Source organism: Hippoglossus stenolepis, chromosome 14 (genome assembly GCF_022539355.2).
Source record: "Hippoglossus stenolepis isolate QCI-W04-F060 chromosome 14, HSTE1.2, whole genome shotgun sequence".
Classification (NCBI taxonomy): Eukaryota; Metazoa; Chordata; class Actinopteri; order Pleuronectiformes; family Pleuronectidae; genus Hippoglossus; species Hippoglossus stenolepis.
Window position 1 is genome coordinate 25,734,191 of NC_061496.1, and position 12,847 is coordinate 25,747,037.

General features: G+C 39.7%; 1 protein-coding gene across 1 annotated transcript in view; it reads right to left on the reverse strand.

The window, feature by feature from the left end:
- Positions 1-405: 405 nt before the first annotated feature.
- The window catches only part of LOC124854716 (inactive N-acetylated-alpha-linked acidic dipeptidase-like protein 2), a 139,715-nt gene continuing 127,273 nt past the window's right edge, over positions 406-12,847 (reverse strand). Inside the window, exons 3-5 of the mRNA XM_047343002.1 lie at positions 4,419-4,595; positions 1,107-1,284; positions 406-571 (exon numbers count right to left, since the gene is read on the reverse strand). Coding sequence (XP_047198958.1) covers positions 406-571; positions 1,107-1,284; positions 4,419-4,587 — 513 coding nt within the window. The 5' untranslated portion in view covers positions 4,588-4,595. The remainder of the gene's footprint in view (positions 572-1,106; positions 1,285-4,418; positions 4,596-12,847) is intronic.

Sequence of the window (12,847 nt, forward strand, 5' to 3'; positions counted from 1 at the left end):
CAGTGTGTGAGATATAGAGAAAAAGTGATGCATATAGATGCACTATATTAACGTGTGTATGGGTGAACGGCAAAACTGTACCATAAAGAAGAGCAAATACAAAGTCAATTCTTTCTAAAATTATCCATATGAGCATTAGGGCATGATTTAAAAAATGTAAAATAGCAGTGGTTGTTCGTTCTATGGAAATTGTCTAGAAATTAAGGTAATGGCAATTTGCACAAAGAGGTTATTTGAAGTAAAAAATGTAAATCCATCCTTGTGTTTCAATTGAAAAACTCTTTGCCACCATGATTCAAAAAGGGTTTAGTGTGAGTACCTGCATTTGTCTTCAATCTGTCTGATTAAAAGTGTAATTTCGGTGAAAACTATTATTTTTCAATCTATTTAGCATAAATTGAGAACTTACTTCTGAAGAGCATCTATCTTTTCGGCTGTGATTCCTTTAAGCAGCTCCTCCAGCAGGTCTGAGCTGTCGGATGGGGGCACAGGACGTTTGACGCTTTGTGTGTGAGTGAACCAGCCAATGAGGAGACCCAGGACAAAAAGCCCCACTGCAGCCAGGAAGTACCTGGAAGAGAATGTGGGAGGGGTCAGTTATAGTCTATTATTACTCGCTGTTTCAGGTACTTTAAAGGTAAGATGGTGCTTGTGCTTGATTTGCAAATTTGACATTTGACATTTGACAGGGTGCTATTGCCTTTTCATAGCAGCTGAGTCAGTGTTGGGGCAAGTCACTCAACACCTGAGGGCATCATTCAGGCCTTGAACTCAGTGGTGCTTAGGTGGGTAACAAACAACCTATCCATCCTTACAAGTGCTGTGTCAAATTGATCGATTTGTGGGGAAGGTGCGAGAGGTACTGCCACTATGCGTAAAGGAGTGTGCACTCCTTTAATGACAATGCATGGGGTAACAGAAATACACCCATCAGCCTGAACAATCGATGGTGTGATTGGTTTTAATGAGGAGCCTAAATATACTGGCTAGACCAGGGTTGGGAAACCTTTTGTTCCTATCAAGGGTCATCTGATTTTTGTAATATTTGATTATTTGTCGTAAATAATTGGTCATGCAAAAAACTACATCGGCCGTCCCTGAATTACCTGAGCAGGAAGCAGTGGAGTCGTCTTTGACCTTTATGAGCAGGAGCCCTGGTAAAGTGGGAGATGTAGTTAGGATCTTCTTGGAGTCGTTCAAACCGACCATGTGGTGAAACCGAAACTGAAGGCTGGATGGGTTCCATCAGCTCGGGGTCAGGATCAGGGCCAGGGTCTGAACACGCTGAAAGTGACAACCATTAACAACCTGTAAAATCTGTTGTTAATATGATGGGGTTATTTTGTTACTTGGGCCCGGACTAAAATATCTTAACTACTGATTTTATTTAATTCCAAAATTCATTTTCTCCAGAGCACGAAGCCTGGTAATCCTCTAATTTTAATCTAGCACAATAATCTGGTTTGTTGCTTTATGTGAAGATGGCTTTAAAATGAATTCCATTACCTTTGTCTTTAGCACTACTGGTAAGTGTTATCATGCTAACATGCAGAACGAAGATGATAATCATGGAAAACTACACTTGATAAACATCAGTATGTTAGCATTGTCACACTGAGCATGTCAATGTGATGACTCTATGAAAACTCCCTTGGTTATGCTGAGATAATAGTGATTTCAGAATTCTTAAATTCACAATACGAGTTTCATAATAATGATCGACTCGTGAGATCAAGTGAAACCAAAATATTAATCAAAGCACAGCCTCTATGGTCTTTTCTTTCAGAGAAACAGTTGGAGTTGGTTCAAACTTACCAAACTCCTACTGCTGTGGGGTAACTGTAAATGGGAAATGGAGTAAATACTTAATGCCGAGTTTTGAAACGATCAGCCCACTTGCTTCAGAAGGCATTTGTGAGGATAGAACTCTGCCACTGATACAGAGCTCCAGGCACAATTCAAAGCTGAGGAACTCAAGTCTAGCTTTAGGATACTTATGAAGTTTCTCTCTTTTGCAGCTGCTGTCAGTAGCAAACTTCTCACATTGAATGCAGCATTTTTTTCGCAGTGACACGTCTCAAATCATGTGTGAGAGGTTGGGAATAATTTCTCTACAAAACATATTTTAGGATCATCAAACGCATGAGACAGAAATTAGTTTTGGCACGATTCTACGATTCAAAAAACAAAATTGACCGACTTCAGCCTAACTGACACAAAGTATCTCTGTATCAAATGTGCATCATAAACATGGTAAATTATGAATAGATCTGGAAGGATCATGCACAACATGCTCCATCTGTTACTTGCTGTAACAGATTCTTAACATGTTCTTAAACCAATCCTTATCACACTACGGTACGTCACACCAGTAAGTGCAATAATACAAACTGCACCATATAAATCAGAATTTCATATTGTCAACCTGATGGTTTGAGTAATATTTTTGCTGTTAGGAGCAGTTAGAGTCTCATTAATGTTTCATAAATGATTCACATTTCCATCATGCTAAGTGTCAGGACATCAGTTAGACAATATTTATTTACATTTAAAGAGTTTTAATTAATTATAAACACGTCATATTGCTTCAAGTAAGTTATATTTCAATGTGCATCTCGTTAAATGGTTGGTATCGCAATTGCTTTTTCACCAAAGGATTTTTGTATCAATTATAGCAATGACAAAGTCTGGATAATTTGTGTTTGGATGCCAGGGAAATTGAGCAAGTAAAATTTGTAATCTGTTGGTCACTATGCATACACTATCAATGGAGGCATGTAATTAATTTGAATACAATGGGCCCTCAAATTACATTTAATTATGGTTGTAGTCCTTGATTATGATTGGCTAAGTCAAATTTGAAGCCGTTGCGAAACATTCTATAAACACAATTCTGTGACCACATTACATCAGTGTAAATTGTTTCTGAATGTCAGATTTTGTTGCTGCCACTTGAAGCAGCACTGTACAAATATCTCTTAACTCGCTGATGCTGGACTTAAAGGGGTAGTTCACCAAGAAATTAAAATGATCTAATTATCTACTCACCACTATGCCGATGGAGGGGTTGGTGAAGTGTTTAAGTCAACAAAACACTTCTGGAGTCTCAGGGATAAACAGTGTAGCAGCCCAATCCAATTCATTTGAACACATTAGTGACCTATCTTCAGACGTAATAAAACAACAGAAAAAACATAACATGCCTCCATACTGCTCGTGTGGTGTCATCCAAGTGTCTGGAAACCCCAACATTCATATTCGACTCGAAAAAAGGTCATTTCCATCATGGTTTAGACCTAAAAGTCCACCAGAAGTGGCTAAGCCAGCAGACATTAGCATTTCTGACGATCCCTGAAGGCACCTCGACTGAAGATATCAGCAGACATTTAGGCTTAAAACTTGGTGTAAATAACGCAGCTTTGAGTCAAATGTGGCGGGGCCTTCCGGGCACTTGGATGAAACCACATGAGCAGTATGGAGGCATGTTATGTTTAGTTTTCTTTAGTTTTCTTTACGTCTGAAGATAGTTCACAAATTTCTTCAATTGTATTGGATTTGGCCGCAACACTTTTTACCCCTTGACTCCAAAAGTGTTTTGTGGACTCAAACACTTAGCCCACCCCTCCGTAGGCTTAGTGGTGAGTAGATGATAAGTGAATTTTCATTTCTGGGTGAACTATCCCTTTAAGGCAGTATTTAGCTTAGCATTGCCAGACCAATTAAAATGTGCATATGAGTCTGCAAATGAGTCTGGAACCTCTCAATTAATTTACAATTTCAAACAGGCATTATCAACGGTCACAAGCCCAAACGCCTCCGGATGTAATTGAATAGACCTACAATCAATCAGCGCAACGTAACATGTGATGATGTGATGGGTGACAGAAAAGTGTAAACAGGCACAGGCGAGCACAGTCTACATCCGAGTGCTGCAGTTTTTGCCATAGCGAATTAAACAGACCTCATCACATCAGCAGCCATCTTGGTTGTTGATGACGAGGGTTCAGTGAGAGAAAGATTAACGGTTGTGACTGACCAAACCGGTCTTAGGATGGATGGAAATCTGTCTGAGCAAACCCTGGTCTGGTCTTCAGGCTGGTCAGTAACAGGGCATACTATAAATGTGAATCATCCCCACAGTCTAGCTGGTGTCTAAACTACAGTGAAAAAAGAAGTTGGACAGTCGCACAACTAAAAGGCATCTTTCCAGTGTCAAAGACCTTGTTGCCATTTGTTTATGGAACCTTAAAATCTCTATTTTGTGACCATTTTATAAAACTCTGCTTTGCAAGTCTGCTTAACGATGACCCGTAGATGTTCTTAAATCACTTGCTTTATTTTACCACATTGGCAGATATCTTAACTGGCATTGAGTTTATAGGACATTGGGAGAATATACCAGTTCAACCAAATCCTACCTGATCTCTGGCAGTCTATATGTTGCATCTGCATTCGGTCCATGCTTGGTCCTGGCTCCTGCAGCTCCTCCTTGTCCAGGTCCCAGTCAAGATCCAGACCTCCAGAGCAGTGCAGACCCTCACCGACCAGTGGGCCACCCTGGGCGTCACACACTTTCCTGTATGCCATGATGTCACCTGGGAACACATACATCAGATTTTCATTTACACAGATTACACCCTGGGTTCATGGAGAAACAAACATTAGACCCCACACACGTTGAAAGTCAAAGTCTAAATCTCAAACACTGTCACATGTCCTCTGTTCTCTGTTAGTGAATAACTGGTTTCATTGCAATTGAAATAGCATCCTTTCATTTCCTCATAATTTTCCTAAAGGACAGCCATTTATCATATTTGAATCAATGAAAATTCAAAACAGCAAATGTAGGGTGTGACCAGTGTTGCATGATGTACGATAATTAGATCATTTTGTGACACATATTATTGGTGTCACTGGTATCAGTTGTTATTTGGATAGTAAAATATGGATCACATCTGTATTTAGGCATCTCTTCTCACGTGACGTCTTTCCAGCAAATGATGCTTGTGATGATGAACATGACCGTCACGTCATGATGCTGTGACTCGTGTTGACTGCTTAACACAAGTTCTTCCTGTCTTATGTTTCAAATTAAGAGCCTTGTGCCTTGAAAAGGATCGTTTCTCTACACTGAAACGCTTTGGAATCTTGACATAGCTTCCAAGTGTTGGTATTGAGCATCCCATCCTTACTCTGGTTGCGTACAATGATTTTTCTCAAAATACGATACTTCAACATTTCCCATCTGGCAAAGCTGGGTGTGACTACAACAAACCAAAACAACAGTAAATCTCTAAGGATTGGTTTTAGCCTAAACCCAAACAGTTACACAGTTTTTAGACCGACAGTTGCAGTTTTGAAAAGAGAAATTATGTGGTTTTAATAAAGAATAAAAGTCAATGTAGTGTGCTGTCAATTGATGTTGTGCAACATGCAACTTTTTTTATGGACAACAACTAATTATCGGGGGGGCTGCATCCTAAACATTGACTATAAACAGCAAAAAGACCGTACCATCACTAGCCTTTTGTAACACAACAAATTGAAAACATTAATGGAGTGGAATTGTTACGTATTAATTGTGAGCTAAATTTTATCTAGGCATGAAGTTCATTCCAGGCAGTGTAATATCAGTGTGGATATAATCCACCCGGGTCAGATTAAGACTTCTCATTGAACTCTAGGTAATGGATGTTGCATTAGTGCTGGATATAGTAGAAAATGTGATAAATGTGGTTAAAAGCTACTTGAGCTAAGTGACTGACCCGAGCCTCTTAGCACATATGAAGACTAAAAGCACCGCAGGGTGCTGCGCACACTGCATTTACACGCATTAATGCAATAAAGGAACTGGAGTTAGATGAAGGCATATAGTTAAGTACTAGCTCTTGGAAAAAGATAGAAGTACATAACATTTGTTGCTAGGGGATGTGGCATGACGTAGGAGATGGTGAATGTAGGTTGCTGTTTTGTATTACATAGTACAACCAGCTCCTAATCAACAACATTATACCTCACCAGGGGACATTTGGTTTGGGTCTCACCACAACAGCCAGAGACAAACCATTCCTTTTCAGCATTCTTTATTTCTTCCAACACATGTGAGCAAACATAAATGAAACCAACATGTATATTCCCCCACAACCTTTTCAGGTTTCTCGGCTCAGCCTCTTCCAGGCTCTCCTCGTGTGTCTGTCTTCATCCCTTGTGTGTCTCCTGAAGTCTCTCTCTATCCTTGTGTCTCAGTCCTTCCCTTTCTCTGGCAGCGCCGCTGCTGCCTTTTTAATCCAGGCAGAGTTGAATGGCCAACTAGTTTTAGCTTTGCCAATCACCTCTCCCTGGTTCACCTGGAGGTGCTCACTGAGCCCCCTCCACAACCTTAAAACTGCAGTGAAATGAATCCTGTTCAGTAGATAGATGATTTATTTAAATGAGAAACCTGCATTTTTCAAGATTGCCCTTGAAGATGCAGGTCAGTTTGGGATGTGGCACATATAAAGACACATAACTGTCAAAAGAGAGTGTAGAACTCATAATGTTGTATACACCAATATTGTATTCATTGGCACATACATGTTGTTTTACCCACTTTCACCGTGAGCTTGTGCATTCAAATATGGGTGTGGGGAAGAATAACTACCCCTAAATTAATCTTTAGAGTTAGTGGTCAGTTGATATGACTTTAGTTACCAAATAACAACTATTTATACATAATGATAGTAGCACATTTTACACAACACTGTCTGTTATTCCCTCCTCATTTCCCTCAAGGAAATCATGGTGGCTCTCTTTTCCCTGTAGAGCTGGCCCCGAACACAAACAAACAGTTGTGTTTGGAAAATACCAACTCTCTCACTTTCTTGTCCTTGACCTTTGTACATGGTAATTGAGAAAGGCAGCCTGACAGGGAACCGCCAACTGACAAAGGTGAAGGTAAGCGCATCATTGTTATCATGGTGAGGAATCTTTTGCAGAAAACCCTTTAAACATTGATTGTGTCTGCAAAAATATCAACCAACCTCTGCATCATTTGTACCACAACCGTCCTGGTGCTGTCCACTCGGGACCTGCTTCTATGTTCCTAAGCAGCATAATCATGAAAAATCATGAAATCTCAATTTAGTTTCATGATTGAGATTTCAAGAGGATGTCAGAGTTTTGGTGCTTGACCCAAAAGTGCATCCTTGCATTTTTGAGTGTTAAGCAAAAATGTGACACGTCAACATCTCATGGGTTTCTGTAGACATCAGTAGCAAAGCAGTGCTGCAGAAAAACCTCTCGGATTCACTGGAATTGTACCTAATCCAGAGCCTTGTCACAGTTGCAATATACCACACAGTGTATTTGCGAGAGATAGAAAGAAAAGAACAAGAACTGCGAATTATCGAGGCAAACAAACTCAGTGTGACACACACAAACAACTGCAATTACAGTGGTAGGAGTGCCAGCTCTTCACACGGAGGTAGAACAAAGAGAAAAAAGAAGCACGTTCAGGCGAAGCTCAAAGCTTAAGATGTAAATAGTGAATATTTCCATAGGAAATTCTTCAAAGGAGATGTTTATCCAGTGCTGGATTTCAGGAGAGAATCTGCAAAAAACATAATCTTTATTTTAAGTGTCATCTGTTTATTATCTCCAAATAATAATAATAATAATAATAATAATAGCAATTGCATGTCTTGACTAGTCTCACATAGCCAGACCTCCATCTCCACAGCTCTGTGACAGCACTGGAGAATGGTCAGTCTGGCTGCACCTTGTATCATTCCACTGTATGTGTTACTTTAAACGTATCACACTCATCTTGATTGGCCCTCATCTCAGAAGGCTGTTCAAAAATGCCATGTTGTTTTCTATGAATGGAATGCTGTTCAATTCAACACAGCCAGCCGCGAAGTACAGGACACTAGAGCCCAGTGTTTGCATTCCACGTACACACCCAGCTTCTGGCCTTGAATAAATGTTGTAAGCAAAAATAAGAAAAATTATTTTTCTCATCCTGATGTGAAAAAAATGTAGTTCAGTCAGTATGACTTAACTTTTTCCAAGCATATGTGCTGCTGCAGTTTAGAAGTATATTTTAAGAGACAGGATCAGCCAGACTGGAAGATATTTTAATAAATGTCCAGGTGGTGGCAAAAAAGACAAACACTGTTTTTATTCATTAATTGTTTTGCCCATGTTTTCACCGCTCTACCAAATTTCAGGGAAACCTGCTAGATCATTTTTTTGACACATTAACAAATTTAAGGCACCAACAATTGAACTGTTCTATAGTGAAAGTACAAATCAACACAAACAATTATATTGGTACTGCATGACAGTATGGCTGTTCAGGCTGTTTAACATCAGGAGTGTGAATGCTGATTATTAAAGCTATAATTAGGCAATAATTGGCCACAAGTTGTCATGGCATCCTCTTTTAAATGAAAGCAAGCAATAATAACACGGCTATTGGGGATCCAGATGATTATTGATCGGACAATTGCAGAACAATCCAGCTCTGAATAGGTCACAGACATCTGAGTGAACTGTCCTTGTTTAGACAGAGTGGCCACTTTTGTGTTCGTAAGCAGGTTGGGGATCGAATTGAGATGGAAAGGAGAATGGTAGTGGAAAGACACACAGACGGACACAATTAGAGGAAGAGTCCGGGAGAGGAGGGAGGATAGAGTCAGTGAGGGATGAAGAAAAGACAGAGACAGTGGCAAAGACATGAAGAAAAGCAGCCGAAAACAGAAAAGGCAGAAAATAAGCGGCAAAGTATTTATACATGAAGGAGAGAGGGTAAAAAGCAGAGGGAAGAGGTCTGGGAGCTCCCTGGCATCAATCTTCAATGCTCCACCACACTTCCATTACTTCTGGCTCAATGCAGATGAAGGATCCTCTCAAGAAAAGGGAACAAAAGTTCATTTAGCTGCTGACCTCCGGCTGCAGCCACTGCAGTGAGCTTGTAGCGTGATACCTATCACCACCAGAGAGTGAAAGTCTTGTCACATCATGCACTTTCTTTCCTTTCCTTTCTTTCTTGTGGGCACATGTAATTTGTCAATGGGCTACTTGAATTTGAGAGGAACATTTCATTAAAGATGACACAATTGCCTTAACTAACTCATTTGACTGGTCGACTTTCTTATAACAATAATTAAAAACATAAAAAAAGCTGAAAATACTACTCCTAATAATAATGTATTTGTTTAGCACCTATTGCCCAATACAGATTAGACATGAGTCAATCTGGAGTTTTGTAAACTTGTAAAATATTAGCATTCTGGGTTGTGTTAAGGGCTACAAATGCAAATGACTCCTCATAAGTTCTGGCCGGTAGAGAGGCTCCAGCCAATGAGTCACCACATGATGACTGACAGCTGGCATTTCTGTGCCATTCACTGCTCTATCATAAAATGTGACTCAGCCCGTAATGGCCAATGACACACACCTCATCTGCGAGGTTTCATTACTACAGGTGAAGGTGCATCTCCCAGAATCAGTAGTCCCAGTAATTACAGTTACACAAGTGGATCCTGCTCCTGTAATAGTGAAGGGATTAGTGATATTGTTTGCTTTATATTGTTATAACAATTTATTTAAATTTTATACGTGAAATATTATTTTTTTCCGACATACGTTGAATGCATAATATTGTATCAACCCTTTATGTCTACCCAGGTCCTCTACTTCATTCATATTCTGCTAGTTTTGAATCATTTTTTCTTTTCCCCTGGAGAATTCTCACATGAATCAATGTTCAGTCAAGAATCAAAGAAACACTGCGCTGCATCTTGAAAGGCTCACTGCATATTTCTTCATGATCGACTGCACCTTAGAGAGGTGGTCATAGAGTGTAAATCCCATAATCATCTTATTGCTGAATGTGTCAGAGACAATAATATAATCTTAAAATGTGTGATGAATGCGACATCTCCGATTAAATGCAGGTACGTTAGAGCTTAATCATACGGCGACACGGGGGTAAAATCTTTGTTTACTTCTAGAAATGTCTGCCAAGTGAAAGTAGAGGAGAATACAGAGTGGAAGGGAGATTGAAGTAAATGATACCTCACTGGATCTTTAATCAATGTGTTATTTTTTTTTTCTATAGGAGTGTAGCAATTATTATGATAGTATAAATGTCTGTCTAACAGAGTATTCCATCATCCTAGCAGCTTCGTAAGGCTATACTGAGCACGGTGTTGCTTTGTTTTTGCTAGATGTGAAATAACTTAGAGTTCAGAGTGTTAGTATGCTAACAGCTGCTAATTAGCATTTATCACAGAGTAAAAGTGCAGCTGAACCTTTAATAATCAGTCACTGACCATAATATTGGATGGATTTAACTTTTGACGAGACATAGAATTGATTAGATAAATTCAGATGGACATAATGGAATATTTGATTTAACTCAATCTTCTCAGGGTCGATGTCAAGCAACACCTATTAAACAAGTAGATGAACTGTTTGGAGCGTTCTGCTGCTGCTTGAGTGAGTAAGCAGAGCAGTGAACTGAATTAGATTTTTAAAGCAGCTTTTCTTGCCATGTTCTGACACCAGAGCAGCAATCAGCACTATTTTCTCACAGTCCCTAGGCCAACTCTAAACAAGGCATTTGTGAGTCTCCTTTTGGCTGCTGTTCCACTGCCTCCTTGTCATTTCTAGTTACACGTGGCCGACGGTTGATGTCTGTGACCGAAACATCATTCTGAAGCTCTTTTATAATAAATCCTGTGATGAGGGGCGACTCGTGCCTGTAGCCTCGGCTGGATGGGCCACGTTTTTAAGGTTGTACCTCTCCTCGTAGTTTGGGGATGAAAATAGAATGCTGCTCCTTGAGCTCACAGATCCATTTCAAAGTGCGACACCATTTGACACTGTCTGTTGTTCTGCCATGTGTACACCATTGCTGACCTGATTTTAACCAAGGTGACAGTCCCATCCTCACAGAGCACCAGGGCTGGAGCAACTGCAATTCTGCTACAACTCAAAGCATTCAAGTGTTAAAAAGTTATTTTGAAATACAAACACTGCTGCAGGTGTAGCTGTAAGGCTGATAACACTAATGTGAACAAAAAGCATTTTCATTGACAACTTTTCAGTTAGAGAACCATAGATTACCATAGAAGTGGCAATTAGAAAACGTGTATATCCATCGGATCATTTTAAAATTAAGAATGAACTGTTTTATAAGAATTATGAATGCTTTATTTTTTAAATGAATCTTTTGCCATTATATAAATTAATAGTGGAAAAAATGTAGGTTTCAAGTAGTAGTGTATTGATGAAGATTCAAAGTCAAATTTGCTATGCTTATAATATCATTTTGAAAACAATTACATAAGGTTAGAAAAAAACACGGATTCATAGTCACATCTGTAGTACAAAGTTGTGTCATGAATGAACCGTGTCATCTTAATGTCTCGTTAGCAACCGTTAGCTTAGAAACACTGCCACAACGTTTTGTGGTTTGACCTGAGTGCGTTGAGACAAGAGAGCTGTCAAAGATATCACCTCAACACACGGAAACCTGGGAACACTACAATACAGAAATGTGAGATCTACATTTAAATTCTTTGTTTTTCGTGGTTGTGTAAGGATATGTAATACACAATCTCAAATATATATTGCATCTATCCAACATTTGGCAACATGTGTTGTATCTCATGGACTCAATAGTGTGGTATGACTTTTAAATGTCTTGTGCATCAGTGCCGTATCAACGTTTTTGTGTTTCAATAATAATGGGAAAGCAAAAGTAGAACAGTGAGGGGGAAAAATACCCTGATCAATTATGTAGTTCTTTCATTCTAACAGTGTCCATTATATGCAATCCCAGATCAGAGTAGGGCTTCTTTTTCTGAATAACAGTCATTTACAAAGCTGAACCTGAGAACAAATTCTGCATAACAAATACAAAGCCTGATGCAACAGCTGCTCTGTTTGACCTTCACAGTTCCTATAATCATAAACAGCTCTGTGGCTTCGCAGAGGAACAACAGCATTGGTATGCTGGGACAAAGCCGCCCTTCAAATCCTTTCTCTGATATCAAACACTTGCGAACGAGGACACACACACACGAGCACCAAAGCACACATATCTGTGTAAGCCTACTTCTTATATAGGGAGGGGGGGAAAAAAATCAGGTTTGAGGAACAAAGTTGTCTTTTATCTCTTCTCTTTTGAATTGACAGGTGATCTGCTGTAGCTGCTATTTTTCACTCGTCTACATTAGATTTACCCATCATTCATAAATAACTGCGGCTGCTGGCAAGCTGCTGTGGGGGTCGAACACGTTTAGTGTGATCGGGGCAGAGAGACAGAGAGAAGCAGAATATTTCCCCTAACACTCGCTCTCACCAAATCGCTTCATTTGACGTGACCTTGTCAGCTGCCGTAGTTACAGAGCATGAAGTGAGCTGTCAATCATTGATCCCACCCCCTGCCACAGAGAAGAGCCGGGAGGGCAGAGGGAAACACTCGCAAAGAACACAAATTATTCATAATCTTTACATGGGTAAATTATACATTAAAACAACTTCAAGTTACCATCCTTTGTATATTTTCATGCATGAAAAAAACCACATGCAGATTATAAAACAACCCCACCCCCACATAATGGAGGAAATGGTGAGAACCACTGGGGACAAATAAGAAAAGCAAACGGCGGTGTAATGAAGTGATCGAGTGTCTCCATGGAGACTCGGTTCACTTTCCGAGGCGGTCAGCAGCAAATGAGGTGAAATCAGAGCCAAAGCTTTATCCCATGTGTGGGCATGCTAAGGTGCAAACTTATTTGCAAAAGGAAAAGCAGCTAGGAGTGTGTAATAAAGAGCCAGTGTTTATAGAGAAAAA